Raw genomic sequence first — 21,306 nt, 5'->3', positions numbered from 1 at the left:
GAGTTTGCCTATGCATGACTTAAAGCATGTTACTTATAACTTATGACTGGAGTTACAAGTGCATCTCTCTCTCTCTCTCTCTCTCTCTCTCTCTCTCTCTCTCCCTCTCCCTCTCTCCACAAACATGCACACAGAGACAGAGACAGTGCCACCATATTGTATAAGATGTGGGCTATTTCTTGTATGGCAAATCAGCAGCCTATGCAGTATCCCTGGCAGACTAAAGCTAACATTTTGGGTTATTCATCTTGGATTAGTTTCTTAACCTAGTCAATGCATTATAAGGAGGTGTCTTCCTCCAAAGTAACCATGCAAAGACAAACGAAAGGAAGCAAACAGTTTTATTAACATTTCTTTTACACCTTACAACAAGCCACACAAATCATCACCATATAGCATAAGTAGAAAAATAGTAGAATCATATTGGCACTGATGACTGTTCGTTATTAACATTTCCATTCATCATTAGCATCATCCTCTCATTATACAAAGTTGATCATCACTGTAATAAATAAGGAGCATTAAAATTTCACAGTGGCATTCTAAGCTTTACATTCGCGATCTTGGTTAAATAGGAGACCGATTACTCCCACCCCTTAAAGGTAAAGGTAAAGGTACCCCTGCCCGTACGGGCCAGTCTTGCCAGACTCTAGGGTTGTGCGCTCATCTCACTCTATAGGCCGGGAGCTAGCGCTGTCCGCAGACACTTCCGGGTCACGTGGCCAGTGTGACAAGCTGTATCTGGCAAGCCAGCGCAGCACACGGAACGCCGTTTACCTTCCCGCTGGTAAGCGGTCCCTATTTATCTACTTGCACCCAGGGGTGCTTTTGAACTGCTAGGTTGGCAGGTGCTGGGACCGAACGATGGGAGTGCACCCCACCACGGGGATTCGAACCGCCGACCATGCGATCAGCAAGTCCTAGGCGCTGAGGTTTTACCCACAGCGCCACCCGCGTCCCATACCTCCCACCCCTTAAATATGCTCAAAATTCGAAAGCAGATCCCTTTGAAAATTAAAAGCCCTTTCTCTCAGCCAACTCCAATTATCCCACTATGTCCCATTGCCTTGATCTCATACAGAGCTCTGCATTTGTCAGTGAGGTCACTTGTCAAACATGAAATTAATAAGAAAGCAGACAGAGAAAAGGGGACGCGTTATTATTGTCCCAGGAAATGGGCAGACCTTTGCAAGCAATAATCCCACCCTCTCATTGGGCTGCAGGTCAAATTTGCACAAATGGACATATGCACTTTGCAAGTGGGGCACAGCTGCAGACAGTGAAACTCGTAGCAAATGGGTCATGAAGAACCATCAGTTACTTATTAGCATCCACAAAAGGGGGTTCTCTGGTATGACTGTTCTCAAGTTTCACATTCATCACATCTAATCAGGCCATTTTGGAAAGCTTGAACCAGTTGCCAGTGGTAATATTGGTTTGGAGTTGGCAATAGTTATTCACCTTACTAACTAGTAATAGAGAAAGTCTGTAAAAACAAAAACAAAAAACCCAGTTCAGGAGACTCAGACTCTGACAATGATGCTAGACACCCAGCAATGTGTGTGTGTGTGTGTGTGTGTGTGTGTGTGTGTGTTTGTGATGATTTGAACAGCCAATAACAAGGTCTTTTCAAATATATCTGTATATCTATATTTATATATTCCCATAGAAAGAGACATCTTAAAAGCCTTTTCAAAGGAGGCCAAATTGAATCATACCTTAGCGATGTTCCAACATTTTAGATGTTGCTCTACACAACACAATTATCTTCTAAGGTTTGTTTGTAGTACAAGTATAATAGCATAAACATTATATATATATATATATATTTATGTAAGACAGGATTATATAATATTCAAGGCCTTTACAAAGACAGTGTCCCAATTTTTTAAAAAAAAGATATATCTGATAGCTGCAGATCTTCAGCAGATCAGATTATTATTGCCCATAATTCCGATACAATTGTGGCAGCATTTATGAAGATGGAACCTACACCAGTTTGTATAAAAAACAACAACCCTATTACGAGTTCAGCAATTGATCCACAGGAGCCTGTGTTTCATGGATTTTCTTGGTTGGAGAAAAGGAACATCCACATTTGATCAACAGAAATATTTTCACAAGTACTAGATCAGGATGATGGTACTAGACCCACATCTCAGACGGTTCATCTATGATCCACAGGATTCTGGGTGGAAGGAGGATTCCAACCAATTCTACATGGGTCTGAGACGGCCACCTGAAATCTCCAGTAAGACACATCAAAAAGTGAACATAGAGCTAAGCAGTGCCTGTTAGCATCTGCAGAAGTTGGGTGGGGCTCACACAAGTTGGTCTCAAGCCCGTTTTGTGTCTCTAGAAGTCCCTTCATCATCATCATCATCATCATCATCATCATCATCATCATTAAAGATTTCAGGTTGGGTTATTACCAAATAATGCTCACACATAAAACATACATTCTGCCATTCCACATTTGGGGGGGGGGGAGATTAATATTGGGATTTGGTAAACAACACTAGCAAGGAATAGGATCAAGTTACAATGGCTAAGATGCTAAATTTATGGGGCTCTTTTTCACCCTTGGAGTCCTGGGTGAGCAAGGTCTCTCCCATTCTCTTCAATGTTTCAGAAAATTCTGGGTGTGTTACATGCGCAGAATTAATTGCTGGGACATGCGCTGCCTATTAATGTCAGGCGAAAGTGCCTTCATTATACGGGTTCTTTTATGCCAGTTAAAAACTTTTTTCTTTTTGTTTAGGCTGCCTACCCAGTCATGTAATTTGATTATGCATGCTTCTTATCAAACTCTGCTGATTTTATCCACACGTTGATACCTTTAATATTTCAGCTTGTTTTTAAGGTCTGTTTATTTCGTCAATATTATAGTCTATTTTACATAAACTGCTTGCAGAGGTTTTTAAAGAAAACATTCTACAAATTTTGTCCAATTAAAAATATATCTTAATAATTAAATATGTAAATCAATGTTTCTCGGACAGTTAAAGGGGGCAATCCTATGGCAAAATCCATTGAATCCATTGATGAGTTTAGGAAGATCAGGATCTCTAGCTGAGATGGCTGATTCCGGGCTCAGCTGGTATTAAGTCCCCAACCTCATCTTAGCCAAGGTTATGCTGGTGTAACTTGCTGACCCTGGCTCAGCCAGGACTTTTGGGGGGCAAGGTGGGACATTCTGGGGGCATGGTGGGCTGGGACTTGACGGCGGAGATCTCAGACTGGATTCTAAGACAGTTCAGTGCAGTTGTGCAACATGAAAACCTGGCACAGAACTCTATTTGAAAGGCTTGCCTCCCCTCTGGCAGGCTGAGGCAGAGCAACATCAGCAACCCTACTGCCGAATGGGTTTAGGATTTGGTCAAACTTTATGCCATTTTGGTTTATGCTGGTGTGTTTTACATCAGCTTCTAGATTGCTCCCCAAGTCACAGAGATCTTTGTTTCACTGCTTCTGATTTTGCCACATGCTTAAGGTGCATTACCTGAAGCTGAGAGCACTCCAAAGATACTATGAGATGTTAAGAAAGTGATTTAGGGAGTAATCCTGTACACCAGAAGCTGGCATCAAGCATGCTGGCATAGATTAAGCTGGCATAAAGCCACAGTACATCCAAAACCCTGGTCTGGGGAAAGTCTACTGCTAGCTGGGGAAACAAGCCTTTAAAACACAACCTTTTTTGCCTGGCCACATGATTGAGCTGAACAGAGTTCGGATCAGGATCAAGTCTGCACTACCCAGTCACACACCCCAGAGGTGCTGAGTTCTGCCTGACATTGGAAGGGCTCATTGCATGTGATTGATGTCGGAAGTCACTAGGTCTGCAGGGTGCCCTCCACCTGGTGAGGCCCACTGCTGCTGTGGCCCAGCCTCTCCAAGACTTGGGTGGGGTGGGGGCTCAGCCCTGTCCACACACACGTAGAGTTGGCACCTATGCCCACCTGCATGCCCCCAGAACGCCACTTTTTGGGGATTTACACTCCAGACAACTTCGATTCAGCTGGCTGAGTCCTGATTGAGCAGGGATGAGCAAGCTTTGTTTTTTCTTCATGAAATAACCTAAAGCTTCTCTCGAAAGGAAAATATATCAAAATCTGTACTCTGATGAACTACAGATTATTTATGTGCACATTGCAAAAACTGACAAGCACAGATTCAGGAAGTTCACATTCCAGAAATTTAAAAAGAATTCCAACGTGAATCAACGTAAAACAGGCTTCCTCAACCTTGGCTCTCCAGATGTTTTGAGACTACAATTCCCATCATCCCTGACCACTGGTCCTGCTAGCTAGGGATCATGGGAGTTGTAGGCCAAAAACATCTGGAGGGCCAAGGTTGAGGAAGCCTGATCTAAAATAACATGCAGTCATACCATTCCAAGCCACTCCATCCAGTTCAACCTTTTCCCACAGAACGTTTAGTTCTACGTGCCCCAAAATCTCAGAGAAATATTTGCAAAAGCTCTTACACCGAGCGCTGCCATACCAGTTTGGGTTACTTATCCATCTAATTCAGGTACTGTATACTTTGAATCACTACAGCTCTGAAGACTCTCGGGCATGAGGTACAGCTCATCATCTGATGATGATGCCAGAGACTGAACCTGGCATCTCCTGCCTGTAAATCAAGTTCTCTACCACTGAGCTACCATTGCTTATGATGTCAAATAAGCTCCTTTCCTGCTTAGAGGTAACACACCTGGGAGACCAATTTTGACTTACTGGCTGGGCTAGAGATGTCTTGGGAGGAGAGAAGAAGTGGCCCACAGTGTCACCATTACACATAGCACTTCAACTGGGGGTGGAGACTGCGATAGGCACACCTCTCTTGCCTCCAGGTCAAACCAATAGATATGCACATTTCCTATAATCCTTTCTCCCAAACTCAGGGTCTCCAGCCAGTCACCTAATCCCTGCGCTTTCTTCTCTACCAATGACTACTCACCAGCCATGATGTCCACTGCTGGAGTCAGCATGTCTTTGAAAGCCAGTTTCTGGAAATCACAAGGGGGGATGAAGCTATTGCACTCATCCTCTCCTTGTATATTTCCCTTAGGCATCTGATTGGCCAGGATGGACGGCTGGCCTCATCCAACAAGGCTCTTCTGTTGTTTCCAATCCTCCTACTATAGGAGGCACAGGAGAAAATTCTAGTTAACTTATCTCCCCACCAAAAATGAAGTCTGGTACCCAAGGTCACCCTGTTAAGTAGGTCCATTAACCACATTTTCCCATGCCAAGTTATAGGCAGGTGGTTTTTTTCAACCACTGTCCCTGCATCTTTGACCACTGTCAGCATCTTTTAGCAACTTAGGGCAACCTGTGATGAACAAGGGAATAACTCTGTTGCTATTCATATTGGAGAGAGTTCCTCCTCAAGTACTGGAAGGAGTTCAAGGGTCCCTTGTCTGGGTCTTGAAGTGAGTGGATGAACTGTAGCCTCTGTATGCTGGAGGAGAGGCCTGGGTCTTGATCAGCGGAAGGAGTCATTTTGGGGCGACATCCTTCAGTCCTCGCTCACTTCACAATATGTCCGCCATTGCCAGCCTGTGTTCTAGTGCCTTCAAAGCTCCTCCAGAGTCCCTTAAATCAGATTGATTGCCACAAGGAAAGCCCCTGCCCACCAAAATTTGGGACACCACAACAGATTAGTTCAAAGTCAGCGACTAGACATTGCAGAGATAATTTTATTACACTTTGCGGCCTTCAGAACTGGAGTTTTCCACACATTTGCGATTTTTCTTCTTAACTTCCCCTGCCAAATAAATAAAGTGCTGTAATCCACAGATTTCCATTCCTATTTTCTGATTCACCACAAAGGAGAATTTAACCTGAGTTTACATCTTTCTTCTTTTGTTGACCACACGAAACATGGAAAATCTACAAAACCAGACAAGTTTCTTCTTAAATAATAATTATTGACTCAGCTAAGGCAGTTTATGCCTAAGTGGATTTCTTAATGGTGGAAGGGAGAGAAAGATGTCAGTCCAGTGACCATTATAAAGGGGGCAGATCTATAATCACATCCTCAGGATTTTAAAAGGTTTTTTTTTTTTTTTTTTTTTAGGAGGTTGGTGGTTAGATGAACAAAAAGAAAAAAGACGGAATAACATGTATATGTGTACATCTTCCAAAAAGCACCAATTTTTGGCCCTTTGAATACCTTATAACCAAAGCACTTTGATTCCTCTCCCCAAGCCACTAGGGTGTGCCGTAAGCATATTCTGTTTGTTTCTAGAAACGAAGCACTCTCTTGGCCCAGAAAGTCTTTGCAATTCAATATGCAAGGCTCCCTTTGCTGCCCTGAGGCTCACAGTCTTATTTGAAGTAGTTGAGTCCTGCAACCAGGAAAAATTTCTCCAGGAACAGTTCAGAATCCAGCACCGCGATGTGAGCTGCTCGCCCAATCAGGGTGTTGGCTGTGTTTGGCAAGGCGTGGAATACATCGTGGCGGATTAAAGTGCAATCCTTTGTCCCCACTACCGGCCGGAGGAGGTTGTTGATCATCTCGGCATAAACGGGACCTTGGAAAGTTGAAAAACATTATTATTATTATTATTATTATTATTATTATTATTATTATTATTTCTTCATTGTCTTCAATATTCATGGTGTCTGAAGAACACAAGATGAGCCTGCAGGACCAAGCCAGTGGCCCATCTCATACAGCATCCTGTTCTCTTTTTATAATATTTTTATTAACTTTCACCACGGAAAATGAGTAGAAGGGAAGGGTGGAAGGGAAATGAGGGTATTGCACAACAGATATAGGGAATTTTATCAATATGTGGTGCATTTGTGAAAGAAATTTGTGAAAGTACTGGGATAAAGCTATGAATAGTAAAAATGAAATGCACAAATTTAAATTAGCAGTAGATCTGAAATGATGTTTGTTGAAGTATGAAAAATAGGCTAATCCTCCTAAGCTTCAAAGGCCAATTATGTATTTAATAGCTGTAGGCAAGGAAAATTTAATAGGAGACCTGAAAAAGCATATAGAGTTGGGATATAGCATGATTAGCCAAGCTAACTGTTTATCAAAAGGAAAACTGTAATTATGGATAATTTTGCAAATCATCACAACAGTTAATAAGAGTAGCTATCTCAATATTTCACTAATAATGATTGTGCCATATTTTAAGTCATTATACTTAAGAAGGAAGACTAATGAATAAATTAAAATAAGTGTGTGGGGGGGGGATACTTGACAGTGGTTCAACCATCTTTGCCTAAGTCCAGCTGAGCTTTTGCTCGCATTGCAGAGGTGAAGGTGATCCCCATTGCTATTTGTTCCCGGGCTCTGAGAGGTGTTTCCCATCAATATAGGTTTTTTCTGTGTAGTTGGCTGCATTTGTGTAACTCAAAGATAGAGAGTCTGTGGCCCTTCAGATGCTGTTGGTGTTACTATCTATAGCTCACTCGCTCTATCTATCTATCTATCTATCTATCTATCTATCTATCTATCATCTATCTGTCTGTCTATCTATACCTGAAGGAGACTCTCCATCCCCATCATTCAGGCCGGACATTGAGGTCCACCTCTGAGGACCTTCTGCGAGAAGTGAGGCTTGGCAGGAGGTTGGACTCGATGGCCCTTGTGGTCTCTTCCAACTCTATGATTCTATGTTTCTATGATTCTAGGGAACCAGGCAGAGGGCCTTCTTGGCAGTGGCGCCCTCCCTGTGGAACGTCCTCCCATCAGATGTCAAGGAGATAAACAACTATCTGACTTTTAGAAGACAACTGAAGGCAGCCCTGTTCAGGGAAGTTTTTAATGTTTGATCTTTTATCGTGTTCTTAATATTCTACTGGGAGCTGCCCAGAGTGGCTGAGGAAACTCAGCCAGATGGGCAGGATATAAAGATTTCATAGAATCATAGAATCATAGAGTTGGAAGAGACCACAAGGGCCATCGAGTCCAACCCCCTGCCAAGCAGGAAACACCATCAGAGCACTCCTGACATATGGTTGTCAAGCCTCTGCTTAAAGACCTCCAAAGAAGGAGACTCCACCACACTCCTTGGCAGCAAATTCCACTGTCGAACAGCTCTGTCAGGAAGTTCTTCCTAATGTTTAGGTGGAATCTTCTTTCTTGTAGTTTGGATCCATTGCTCCGTGTTCGCTTCTCTGGAGCAGCAGAAAACAACCTTTCTCCCTCCTCTATGTGACATCCTTTTATATATTTGAACATGGCTATCATATCACCCCTTAACCTCCTCTTCTCCAGGCTAAACATGCCCAGCTCCCTTAGCCGTTCCTCATAAGACATCATTTCCAGGCCTTTGACCATTTTGGTTGCCCTCCTCTGGACACGTTCCAGTTTGTCAGTGTCCTTCTTGAACTGTGGTGCCCAGAACTGGACACAGTACACCAGGTGAGGTCTGACCAGAGCAGAATACAGTGGCACTATTACTTCCCTTGATCTAGATGCTATACTCCTATTGATGCAGCCCAGAATTGCATTGGCTTTTTTAGCTGCCGCGTCACACTGTTGGCTCATGTCAAGTTTGTGGTCAACCAAGACTCCTAGATCCTTTTCACATGTACTGCTCTCAAGCCAGGTGTCACCCATCTTGTATTTGTGCCTCTCATTTTTTTTGCCCAAGTGCAATACTTTACATTTCTCCCTGTTAAAATTCATCTTGTTTGTTTTGGCCCAGTTCTCTAATCTGTCAAGGTCGTTTTGAAGTGTGATCCTGTCCTCTGGGGTGTTAGCCACCCCTCCCAGTTTGGTGTCATCTGCAAATTTGATCAGGATGCCCTTGAGTCCATCATCCAAGTCGTTGATAAAGATGTTGAATAAGACCGGGCCCAAGACACAACCCTGTGGTCAGTCAGCCAGTTACAAATCCACTGAGTGGTAGCATAGTCAAGACCACATTTTACCAGCTGCTTTACAAGAAGCTCCTCCCACAGCTAATCACCTGCCTCAACAGAAACCCTGCCCCCTCTGACCCTTGCACAGGGAGAGCAGCTAATCAGCCACAAGAAACACACACACGAGAAAACCCTTTTTGCTCCTTCTTCAGCTGCTGCCCTGCAAGCTCTGATAAGCTCCTCCCACAGCTAATCACCTGCCTCAACAGAAACCCTGCCCCCTCTGACCCTTGCACAGGGAGAGCAGCTAATCAGCCACAAGAAACACACACACAAGAAAACCCTTTTTGCTCCTTCTTCAGCTGCTGCCCTGCAAGCTTTATTTATTTATTTATTTATTTATCATCATCATCTACAGTTGCAATCAAAATTATTCAACCCCCCGTTGCAAATCAGGCTTATTATCGAAATTTACAGACTTTCAGCTGTTTGAAATGAGCAAATCAAACAAAAGCAACTGAAATAGCTCAACACGACAGATGCTTCAAGTGGTGAAATTAAGCACTTTGAAGTTGCCCATCAATATGGCCTTTCTATTGTGCATTCATGATGTTTTGCACTCATTGTGGTATCTGAGTGGTTATACGAGATCCAAACGCAGGTGCTGCCCCCTCCAACATAAATCCTGGCTACACACATGCTCCTGGAAAAGTCTCAAGGCAGAGACACCACTTTGTTTCCAACCAGTGCATGTCCTGTAGCTCCCTGCTGAAATCCTGTAACTTTCCACATCACAAATATTCCAATGGTTTTTTGTTTTGCTTTTGTTGTGCTGCACTGCAGGAGCACCAGATGGCAATAATGTAATATCATTCAGGAAGTATAGCAGAACAACTAATAAAGTGAATTTATGTGTAGGTAGTCCAGCATAAATCCACCACTAGTAAACTATTGTTGTATCAATGGCATGTTGCAGAATATATCTGCAAAAAAACAACAACAAAACAAAATGGAAAACCCACCAGTCTAGAGGAGACACAGTCCTTTCCCATTGGGTAAATGTCTCCTGTTTCCCAACTTAATCCATAGCTTCCTGTGCCCCTCTCCTTGCTGAATTGGGAGATTAACAGGCTCTTCTTTCCCCATTCCAATCTGCTCTCTTTTTACCCCAATACCACTCCTCAGGGGTATTATTTGCCTACATAAATCCATAAGTGCCTGTTTCTGAACATGGTGTAGTTTCAATGATAAAAGGAGCTCTAAACACAGAAGCCAGGACACATGCAAGAATAGCAGACTTACATACAAATGGGGCACTCAAAACACCACCAGCACCAGGGAATGGTCAGGTATGGTAGGATTTGCAGCTCAACCATACTTTGAGGGCCTCTACCCCTGGTCTAAGTCACATGGTCTTGCAATATGTGATTGTTTGACTCAACTGGGATGAATAGCAATCACCTTCAAGTGATCACCTTTGTGGTAGATGGCCCTGGCTCCTCCTGAGGAACATAGGAAGTTTCCCTGTACCATGTATGACCCAGATTTCAGATAGGAGTCTTAGATCTAACTGGAGATTCGTTCTTTTCTTTTGTCTCCTGATGTCCATTGATTAATGGAGATTACGGGCATCTAGAAACAGGGAAGTATCTGTTTTCACATTGTATAAATCTGCTATGTGTCCTATTAGGATACGCCCATCTAGAAATAAATCCATGCACAGTTTGTTGTTGTTTTAAATACAACCACTCTCTTAAGTCCACAAAGAAGCTCACCTGTCTGTCTGTCTTTCAGGGCCGATTTGCACATTTCTATTCTTGCAGAATGAAATGGTACGTAGCGATCTTGGGGAGAGGCCACCAGGACAACATTTTTGAAATACTGGAGACCTGTAAAAAGAAGAAAGGAAAAAGGAAACAAGTGTGTGCATTAGAACAGCCTTCCTTAGATGAAATGTATGCTGGGTGGTGAAGCTTGTCCACTATGAAGACAACATCATACCATACAAAGAAGAAAAAGGTAAGTTTCATGGAAAGTTCTGGAAACTCCCTCTTTTTCTGTTTCTTTTTCTTTCTTTCTTTCTTTTGAATAATAGCACTGAGAAGAGGTGATATGGTTGAGGAGATTGTGTGGAATCTGAAGGGCCAGACAAAGAGGTCTAAAGAGTCTGCATTTGGTCTAAACCACTGAGCCTCTTAGGCTTGCCGATCAGAAGGTTAGCAGTTCGAATCTGTATAATGGGGTGAGCTCCTGTTGCTCTGTCCCATCTCCTGCCAACCTAGCAGTTCGAAAGCACACCAGTGCAAGTAGATAAATAGGTACCACTGTGGTGGGAAGGTAAATGGCATTTCGGTGTGCTCTGGTTTCCATCACGGTGTCCTGTTGCGCCAGAAGCGGTTCAGTTATGCTGGCCACATGACCCAGAAAGCTGTCTGTAGACAAACGTCGGCTCCCTCGGCCTGAAAGCAAGATGAGTGCCGCAACCCCATAGTCACCTTTGACTGGACTTAACCATCCAGGGGTCTTTTGCCTCTTTTTTACAGCATAGTAGCAGCCACGGATGCCAACTAGAATAAAACATGGAGGAGCAGGTAAGCTCCAGCCCATATAATTTATCACAAGCCACAGTGTGCATACACCATTTGAATGGCAATGCCCAGCAACTTTTGGGGGCCCCCAGATCCCTCAAATATTTTATTTGGGAGGGGGAAGGAAGGGACCTCGACCCCTAGCAGTTGGCTCCTATGATAGCAGCCAAACAGGAAACTACTCTCTGTGAAATGGCCATTTCCCCAAGTCAACTGGATTTCAAACAAGCAGATGAAGACACCACCACTTGCTAGAATAGAGGCTTTGATTTTACCTGTTTTTTGGCTGAGCTGGTAGAGGAAACATTTCCGCAGATCTGCGTTGTCCCTGAAGGTCAGCTGCAAAAGTGACCCGGATTTTTTCAGCTTCTGCATGAGCCACAAGCCTAGAAAAAGCAATGGTGATTTGTGGGTTTCCAAGAGCACTTGCGTGGGGTGAAGGCCAGCAAACCGATTGGGGTAGATCAATTCTGCATTAAACCCCAAAGCAGCTATTTCCAAGGGAGTCTGAGAACTACTGGAGGAAGCTGAGTGGTCTGGGTCATTCAAAACTGAAGAAGTGTGCATGCACACAAAAGCTTATACGCAGTACAAACTTAGTTGGTCTCTAAGGTGCTACTGGGCAATTTTAAAGTTTTAATTTATTTATTCAAAACCAGAATGGTCATCTGTATTCTGCTCTGGTCAGACCTCACCTGGAGTACTGTGTCCAGTTCTGGGCACCACAGTTCAAGAAGGACACTGACAAACTGGAACGGGTCCAGAGGAGGGCAACCAAAATGGTCAAAGGCCTGGAAACGATGCCTTATGAGGAACGGCTAAAGGAGCTGGGCATGTTTAGCCTGGAGAAGAGGAGGTTAAGGGGTGATATGATAGCCATGTTCAAATATATAAAAGGATGTCACATAGAGGAGGGAGAAAGGTTGTTTCTGCTGCTCCAGAGAAGCGGACACGGAGCAATGGTTCCAAACTACAAGAAAAAAGATTCCACCTAAACATTAGGAAGAACTTCCTGACAGTGAGAGCTGTTCGACAGTGGAATTTGCTGCCAAGGAGTGTGGTGGAGTCTCCTTCTTTGGAGGTCTTTAAGCAGAGGCTTGACGACCATATGTCAGGAGTACTCTGATGGCGTTTCCTGCTTGGCAGGGGGTTGGACTCGATGGCCCTTGTGGTCTCTTCCAACTCTATGATTCTATGATTCTATGATTCTATGATTCTATCTGAAAGTAATGTGATGGTAAGGGATAGTTGCTGGTTGGCCAGCAGGCAAAGGGGCTTTTCAGGGATTGTGTACTGGGAATTGTAACATGATGGGAGACAAGACCTCTAAAAGTAGGTTATGCCTATCTCCAGGTTTCTTGGACTACAGCTTCCATCACCCTCAACCAACTGGTCATGCTGCCACGGACTAATGGGAGTTGACCTAATGGGAATCCAACAACATCTGGAGGGCCACAACTTCCTAACCTTGGTTTATTAGCAATGGACAAGCAAAATCAGAGGAGTGCTCTGATGGTGTTTCCTGCTTGGCAGGGGGTTGGACTCAATGGTCCTTGTGGTCTCTTCCAACTCTATGATTCTATTCTATTCTAAAGTCCACAAGTTTATAAAGCATGTTATTGGTTCATTTTGTGCATTTGGTGAGGTTGGTTGTTCTCTCTCTCTCTCTCTCTCTCTCTCTCTGTGTGTGTGTGTGTGTGTGTGATATCTCCAATAAAACTCAGAGTATACCCGTTGAAACCAGAGCATGCCCACAGAAACCAATGGTCTTCAGTGAATTGGTTTCCATGGTTGTATAACATTCCTGGTTGGAGACACTCCTATGACATTTCATAGCATGGGGAAAGAAATATTAGACAGGATGTTAGAACCACTCTCATACTTTCAGTGTTTCCCTTCAAACAGCCGGTAGCTCTTACCTGTACTAACCAAAGTACTGTTGTTGTAAAGCGTTCCCAGGTGAGGCCCAGAGAGGGAAAGGAAAGTATGCAGCTTATTGAGGTAATAGCGAAATCTGGGCCGGGTTAACACGGATCGGATGATGACGTTGCCAAGGGAGTGGCCGATGAAACTGTGGGGACACAATTTGTATCCATTTATTTAGAGAACGCCTTCACTGCTCTGCATTCAAAGGAACCTCAAAAGTGATGCACAAAAGCAGAAAGGGCCACCATTCAATATATTAACAACCAAACAGTAGCCTATGAAAATGACGTCGTCCTGCTCCACAGTTGCCTCTGCTATTTACCTTATTCGCGATATCGACAAGTTGTACAGCTGAATGTGCTGAATTATTTCATCCAGCAAGCGGTCGGTCATTGTATCGAAATCTGCAAATGTGTCCGTCTGTTAAATCAAGAGAAGAACAGTTGGTAGTACCCTTCCGAGTTTTCATAGGCAAAGAAGAAGAAAGAGACTATCTATCTATCATTCATACACACACACAGAGTATGTGATGCGTGTGTGTAAACCATATATTCGAAATGATTAACAAAAGAAGTTCGAGAATATTTAAAAGAAGAGTACACCAGCCCAAGGCATGGCCATGCATTTCAGAGGCTCATTTCTGTTGGCTCTGCAACTGGTGTTGGGTGTGTGGTAGGGATGCTAAAGAAATTCAATCTGGCTTTCATATTAATGAGAAACTACCTAATTCACAGCTCCCAAACCAGTATGCAAATCTAAACACAACCTCTCTGAATGTTCCAGTGCAGCTCTCCAACCAAACCACGCATACAAAATTGTATGTATTGCCTACATTGGCATAATCTTATCCATGTCTATTCAAATGTAAGCACCCCTGCGTTCCATGGGAGTTATTCACATGCAACTGTAATAGCAAGGATGGTGAACTCCAAGTACGCAGGTCAAATGTGGCTCTCTAGGCATCTCAGTTTGTCCCTTGGAAATTTCCCCAAACACACTCACTTCCCCAAGGCCATGTCTCCCACTGGCTTGGCTTTGCATCTTCCATGAATGTTTTTGCCCAGCGGGGAACTGTACTTGCATTCTGACAATTCCTCTTACTAGTCTGGATGGAGGATAAAGAAAGCTGTGCAAAACTTGGCCTACTGCACAAAATTAAAATTTGCGTTATTTTTTCTGTCCACTTTTGCCTCTCACCTAACCCACCACTCGCATGGAACCTCTGGAAGGTAGGTCAGAAGGGAATGTGCACCTCTAGGTGAAAAAGGGTTAGAGGATCACAGCCTCAGTCAATATGCCAGTCTCATCCTTAATTTTTGGCATTCACTGGCATGCCTCAGAGCTGAAGGGTTGGCGATGAAGCCATTCCAATGCTCTGTAAGCTTCCTACTGCCACTTTTACTACCACTTAAAGTCCATCTGCATTTGGTTCGTGTCTCCGCTCCTCCACATGCAGCTGCTGGGTGACCTTGGGCCAGTCACACTTCTTTGAAGTCTCTCAGCCCCACTCACCTCACAGAGTGTTTGTTGTGGGGGAGGAAGGGAAAGGAGAATGTTAGCCGCTTTGAGACTCCTTAAAGGGAGTGAAAGGCGGGATATCAAATCCAAACTCTTCTTCTCCTCTATGAAACCAAGGGATGGCTAATGTTGACCGCAAAGCTACCACAAAGTTGCATTCTTGCAACATAGTTCTGATATTTTGTGGTTGAACAGTTATGATTAGTACCCATTGAGGGCCAGCAATGTGTAGTTATGCAAATGCTAAGCCATGCATTCTGTTGTTGCTTGTAATAAACAGAAAAGGAATCATGGAGGAACGGAATTCAGAGGGATGAGGATGGCAAATGGCTCTTTTTCTCTGGAGCTGTGCTGTTTTGTAATCCCATCAGCTCTGCATCAGATTCAAAACTAATGAGATGCCAGGGAAATAATCATCAAATGCTGGGACAAAGATTCAAGGGAAACATATCCAGTAATTAATGCTTCTTTTTGTGTGAGAGAGAAAATCCATCTTGCTAATTGCCACTCGTTCCAAAGAAAAACACGAGCACATCCAATTTGCATTATTGCCTTCCACTAAACATGCTCGTAAACTTAAATATAGACTCTGGCCTGTTTGTTTTGCCTGCGCTGATAATTAATGGTTTTCTCTGAAACTTACTATCTTCCATTTTATTTAGACATGGGAGGATGTGCTTAATCACAGAGGACATACAAAAAAAAAACACCACATGGGTCTTCCTTGATAAGAAGGAGTGTCCCATTGAGCTCCAATGTATTTGTAATTATTTTCTGAGGCTTTGTGTTCCATTTTTTAAATTGTGGTATCATTAACTGTGTTGAATGCATCATTATGAGATGGAAACTTGAGGTACAAACATTGAAGAAGCAAGAAATGAGCAAAATACCTGGTTCCTTTCTGACATCAAGAAGTCAAGCTTTCCACCAGGGAGGCCCAGTTCGATGAAAGTTTTTACCAGCCGTAGATCTGCACTGTTACCTTGAGGGGGGAGAAATTGCTTTTCTAAGACACGGGTTCCATGCTGAAGGACATCATCCACCCATCTCTCATCCTGCTTATTGGGGAAGGGGGGTTGACAATGACGGTCTGGTATGTCTCTTTCCAGAGCAAACATGAGTGGATTCTTCTGAGGATGAGTCCATGTATCTAGGCTGGCCAGTTTGCATGACTTTGCATTCCCGCTCTCACTGCAGGCATATCCTGAGGAGGTGGGAAATGACTTGTGTTCCAGTGATATGGCTGTGATGCCCCCAGTGTGAATGCAGTGCCTCATCTAAAATGGCGATTCATTTTCAGGACAATTTTCATCCTATCAAACTTTGACCCAGTGTGTTGAACCCCAGGTGAAATGTTCTAGAAGGCATTCAACACCATATTGGTGGCCAAGATAACACCAAACTAACTGGAAGTTGTTGCAAGAATGAGCCCATAATGTGTATATTTATTTGCTTTGGTATATGCTACTTGGTTTACTTTGATGCTGTGCTAATCTGTGGACCTTGGGATACTGAGTTCTAGGCCCAGAGCGGAGAAGCTTTGAGTAGCTGCTACCTATGGCCTCACCAGCCAAGTGTGATAGGAGGTTCTGGGTAAAGTGATGCATGCTGCTTTGTGCATAAAGGTTGTATGAATGTTTGCTCAGGTGCGGACATGTCATGATGCAGAGAGGGCTCTGTTGTTGTTGTTTTAATTGCTGTTATTTTTTACCTATGTCATTTTAAACTGTGATATTAATGCTGTATTCTTAGATTTAGATCTTGATTTATGTGGAAATTGTTTTCCATTTGGTTGTGTATTTTTTTTGCTGTGGTTTATTTATTGTTTATGACTTTTGTAATTATGTAAAACTTGTCATGTTGTAAGCCACCTTGAGCATTGTTTTTAACTGTGGAAAGGCGGCATGCAGATAAAATGATGATGATGACCTCTCACTGTTGCGGTGTCCATCCTATGTCTTTAAAAGCAGTGAGGCTCTGCACACTGTGTTGTAAGCTTATAAAGCACTAGAACTGGATGTCTGGTCTTTCTGAAATCCTTCTTTGGTATCCCTGCATCAAACCACTCATACATGCCCTCCTTGGGGCCTATGGTTCAGAACACCCATGACTTTGTGAAAGTTCTGAAGCACTGAGTTACTTCCCAGAGGAGGCTGGGATTTATAGTCCAACCCAAATTTGAAGACCCCCTAACCATGGTCTCTATGACTAGCGTAACTGCAACTGTCTGCTTTCACATCACACACAATTATGTAGTGTGTGAACACTGTATATTCAGAATGCCCAGTTATCCCCACATAGCCTCTTTGGCCTTACCATCCAGTCCATGGACACAGACCACTAGGTGAATCCCATCTTCAAAATTTTCTTCCTCTTCCTCTGGTGGGAAATATGGGATATCAGAAGCGAGTGCAGTTAAGTCACTGTACAGAAATCCTTCAATCTTCAGCTCTTTTTTAAATTTTTCTTTGGCCTGATGAAAACTGGAGAATACACTAATTAATCACTGATTGAGATGGGCATTCAACAACATGTGACTTTTCAACCATTGTATTCAAAGGGCTGGGGGTGAGAGTTGGATTTTGCCACTGCAGCTGGTAGACCAGTTGTGGAAGGATAACCAAATTCAGATTTTTAAAATCTCAACCCAAATGCCAGCCATACAGTCTCCAATGATGTAGGCCTGGGCTGGGGGACCTTTTCGGCCCACTGGGACAGATCTGTATCTCCCACACCCCAGTAGGACAATTTTGAGAGGTGATTGAAACCACCCACCTGTCAATCATATGACATCATGTTGACATCCAGTGTGCTCCCACCACTGGTTTGGCAAGCAGTGTAAATATGGCATTAGCCACAATCCATAGTTATCCTATATCTATCTCGTGAAATGTTGCATTGTTATGTGCTTCCCCCAAAACCACCTTCAATCCAAATTGCAAAAAGAATGACCTAGCTGAGCTTCTGGGCTTCCTGAACCCCAGCCGCTGGTGTAATCAGAAGAAACAAATCAACCCACCAAATCCAGGAAATTGCAGCCAATAGGACATGTGGGGAATGAAAAGCCCTTGGACCTACTTACCTAAGCATCCTTTCATTGGCCTCCCCATCCACATCACTGGACTCACAGGAGATGACCCCAAAGGAGCCCACTGGTTGGTGAGTAATTGGAGAAGTGACCTGCTTGGAGGAGAAGCCAGCCACTGGTGGGTTCTCTTTGAGGACTGAAGAAAAAGGAAGGCAGGTGGCTGTGCAAGAAACAGATAAGTTGACCACCTCAATAGCCTTTTTGCTCTCGAGCGCCAGTGCCCCTGAAGCCACTGAATGGAAGCTCGTGCTGTTTGCCACCATTTTGAACTCTCGGTTTTCTGGTTCTGCACAGTAAGATCCACAGCCGGGTCTGTTATCCAGATCAATTTCTTGTAAGTTGGGTATTTCTCCACCACATATCACTACTTTGCCATTGGCAAGAGAACTGCCATGGGGACCCTTTGCAGAGACAGATTCAGGTACCACCTCTGACGAGACTGTGCTAGTATAGTCTGGCGTGTGGCCCTCATGGTGTGAAAAAGCCTCAACGTTTGTGGAATACGAACCGTGGACTGTGTGCAAATTTACCTCCTCCTCATACACATCAAGAGGAGTGGTGTTGGTGTCCAAATAGTCACCAACCCTTCCCAAGCAGATCTCCTCTGTTCTCTTTGGCAGCTGGCTTTCAACTGTGTCATCTAGATTTTCATTTTGCATTAGAAATACAGCTTCTCCTGTGGCTTCCAAGCCACAGTCCACCTTTGATAAGTCCTCGGCAGCTTCTGGTAAGTGAGGACTGCCAACATTTTCTTCAAAGGCAGATTTGGGGTGTTCCATGGTAGCAAATGGAAGTGGCAACCCACCATTTTCTCTGGCATTCCGGCACATGGAAACGTTTTCTGCTAGGGCCATGCTCGTGCACCCTATTTCCACGTATTGCCCCTCTGCGGTGTCCAATATAGTTTTTGCATGCTTTGATATATCCATGTCATCAACAGGCTCCTCAGGGCTACTGATCTGAGGAGCTGAGATAGATTTTGTCAGCTTATTGGGCTCCACCTCCCGCTCTTCCTCCTCATAGGGCAAGGAGCTGATTGAGGTGAGGGAGGCTTGGATGCCACTGGGCAAGCTGGTATTGCTTTCTGTGTGTCCGCCCTCCAGAGAGTTACGGTGAATCGCGTGCCTTCTGACGAGCTGGTGAAGAATCTCCCGGTCGCTGGGTAACTCCAAAGCCTTACTCCTTGCATCAGACCAAGCTACTGAACTTGGCTCGCTTTCGATCCCTGAGTCTGAGATTAGTGACGAAGATCTCTTAATGACCCCTGATGTCAAGCTGAACTCCTCACACTCCTGCACTCTTTGCTCCTTAATCTCCTCAGTGTCTTTTATCTGGTTCAGTGAACCCAAATCATCACTTACATCAAATGTCCTCAAGGATGGCAGTGTTGACTCACAACTCTGATCCGCTGGTTTCTCTTGGGCATTTAGAAGTTTGTCTGAAGTGAGAGTAGACTCACAACCATCCCCTGAAGCTGCTTGGCTCAATTCAATCTCATTCAAAAGTTTATGTTGTCCATATGTGCCACCACCATACTGGGCAGTTATGACTAGCATTGGTTCTCCTTGGTGGTCATTATTACACACTGGGCTTATGTCCAAATAGGCGGCCTCCGGTGAAAGTCTATCACTATTATTTTCTGAAAGCTCCATAGGTGTCTTAAGGCTTTCTGTATTATCTTTCAGGAGTTCTGATTGCAAACCAGAAATCATATTGCTAGCCAGATCTGACTCATCCCCATGGGACTGGGCATCTCCATTCATTGTGTGTACCTGAGTTGTGGGGTGATCCTTGAAACTCTCAACCATACAGGAATCTCCTTTTGGATAGCTGTGACCATACACCGATTTTCCATTTATCCTATCTGTATGGATGATGAAAGGGGCATTATTCCTGAAGTCTCCCTTTGCTAAAGCAGAGTCATCATTTGAAGAAGGATCCTCGTTTTTTCCTATTAAGTCCACTTGTGATTTGCCAGCAGCAGAAGCAACATAGTCCGGCAAGCTGTCCAAGCTCTGAACTGAAAGAGAGAGAGGGGGGGGGGAATACCCCCTGATTATTATAGCAGCACTAGAAACTAATTGTTTCAGTAACATTATCAGCTTGATTCAAAAAACAGTTTTATTGAGTTACAATATATAACAATTGGGACGCAGGTGGCACTGTGGTCTAAACCATGGAGCCTCTTGGGTCGGCGGTTCGAATCCCCACAACGGAGTGAGTTCTTGTTGCTCTGTCCCAGCTCCTGCCAACCTAGCAGTTTGAAAGCATGCCAGTGCAAGTAGATAAATAGGTACTGCTGTAGTGGGAATGTAAACGGCGTTTCCGTGCACTCTGGTTTCTGCCACAGTGTTCCATTGTGCCAGAAGCGGTTTAGTCATGCTGGCCACATGACCTGGAAAGCTGTCTGTGGACAATCGCCGGCTCCCTCGGACTGAAAGCGAGATGAGCGCTGCAACCCCATAAACGCCTTTGACTGGACTTCACCATCCAGGAGTCCTTTACCTCCTTTTATATAACAATTACAAAAAAGAATAATACAAAAAGGGGAAGAGTTGGGATTCTGCAGCATTCTTGTGGCATCCCCTGCAGTGCAGTGCCCAGTGTCAATCAATCAATCAATCAATCAATCAGTAGCTGAACTGGGTTCCACACAAGCACAGAAACAAGTCACAAAAACAAAAAACTGCACAAACAAAAATGCCAAAAATAATTTAAAAAAAAACAAAAGCACCAAATATAAGCTCCAAATATCACTTCTGTGTTGCGTGGGTGCCTGGGACAACCTCAGAATGGAAGAAGAAGTCTCCCATTAGCAGTGGGGGACTCAATTTACAGAATCATAGAATCATAGAGTTGGAAGAGACCACAAGGGCCATTGAGTCCAACCCCCTGCCAAGCAGGAAACACCATCAGAGCACTCCTGACATATGGTTGTCAAGCCTCTGCTTAAAGACCTCCAAAGAAGGAGACTCCACCATACTCCTTGGCAGCAAATTCCACTGTCGAACAGCTCTTACTGTCAGGAAGTTCTTCCTAATGTTTAGGTGGAATCTTCTTTCTTGTAGTTTGGATCCATTGCTCCGTGTCCGCTTCTCTGGAGCAGCAGAAAACAACCTTTCTCCCTCCTCTATGTGACATCCTTTTATATATTTGAACATGGCTATCATATCACCCCTTAACCTCCTCTTCTCCAGGCTAAACATGCCCAGCTCCCTTAGCCGTTCCTCATAAGGCATTGTTTCCAGGCCTTTGACCATTTTGGTTGCCCTCCTCTGGACACGTTCCAGTTTGTCAGTGTCCTTCTTGAACTGTGGTGCCCAGAACTGGACACAGTACTCCAGGTGAGGTC

The 21,306-nt window shown here is 44.0% G+C and overlaps 1 protein-coding gene and 2 long non-coding RNA genes across 4 annotated transcripts in view; 1 reads left to right on the top strand and 2 right to left on the bottom strand.

The window, feature by feature from the left end:
- Positions 1–21,306, top strand: part of LOC309349074 — a 323,506-nt gene that overhangs the window by 220,884 nt on the left and 81,316 nt on the right. The gene's annotated exons all lie outside the window — the stretch shown is intronic.
- LOC309349097 lies at positions 325–2,392 on the bottom strand. The gene is made up of 2 exons (XR_014159696.1): positions 965–2,392; positions 325–586 (listed from the first exon to the last, which is right to left on the bottom strand). It is a non-coding gene; the product is annotated as an uncharacterized lncRNA (long non-coding RNA).
- FAM135B (family with sequence similarity 135 member B) overlaps positions 5,685–21,306 on the bottom strand; it is a 163,462-nt gene continuing 147,840 nt past the window's right edge. Inside the window, exons 13-20 of the mRNA XM_081873988.1 lie at positions 17,949–19,974; positions 17,183–17,349; positions 15,757–15,848; positions 13,671–13,768; positions 13,342–13,493; positions 11,698–11,808; positions 10,610–10,723; positions 5,685–6,541 (exon numbers count right to left, since the gene is read on the bottom strand). Coding sequence (XP_081730114.1) covers positions 6,336–6,541; positions 10,610–10,723; positions 11,698–11,808; positions 13,342–13,493; positions 13,671–13,768; positions 15,757–15,848; positions 17,183–17,349; positions 17,949–19,974 — 2,966 coding nt within the window. The 3' untranslated portion in view covers positions 5,685–6,335. The remainder of the gene's footprint in view (positions 6,542–10,609; positions 10,724–11,697; positions 11,809–13,341; positions 13,494–13,670; positions 13,769–15,756; positions 15,849–17,182; positions 17,350–17,948; positions 19,975–21,306) is intronic.

This window comes from Podarcis erhardii, assembly GCF_964252035.2.
Source record: "Podarcis erhardii genome assembly, chromosome: 8".
NCBI lineage: Eukaryota > Metazoa > Chordata > Lepidosauria > Squamata > Lacertidae > Podarcis > Podarcis erhardii.
The sequence above is the reverse complement of the archived record's forward strand: the minus strand, read 5'-3'. Positions and strand labels throughout refer to the sequence as shown.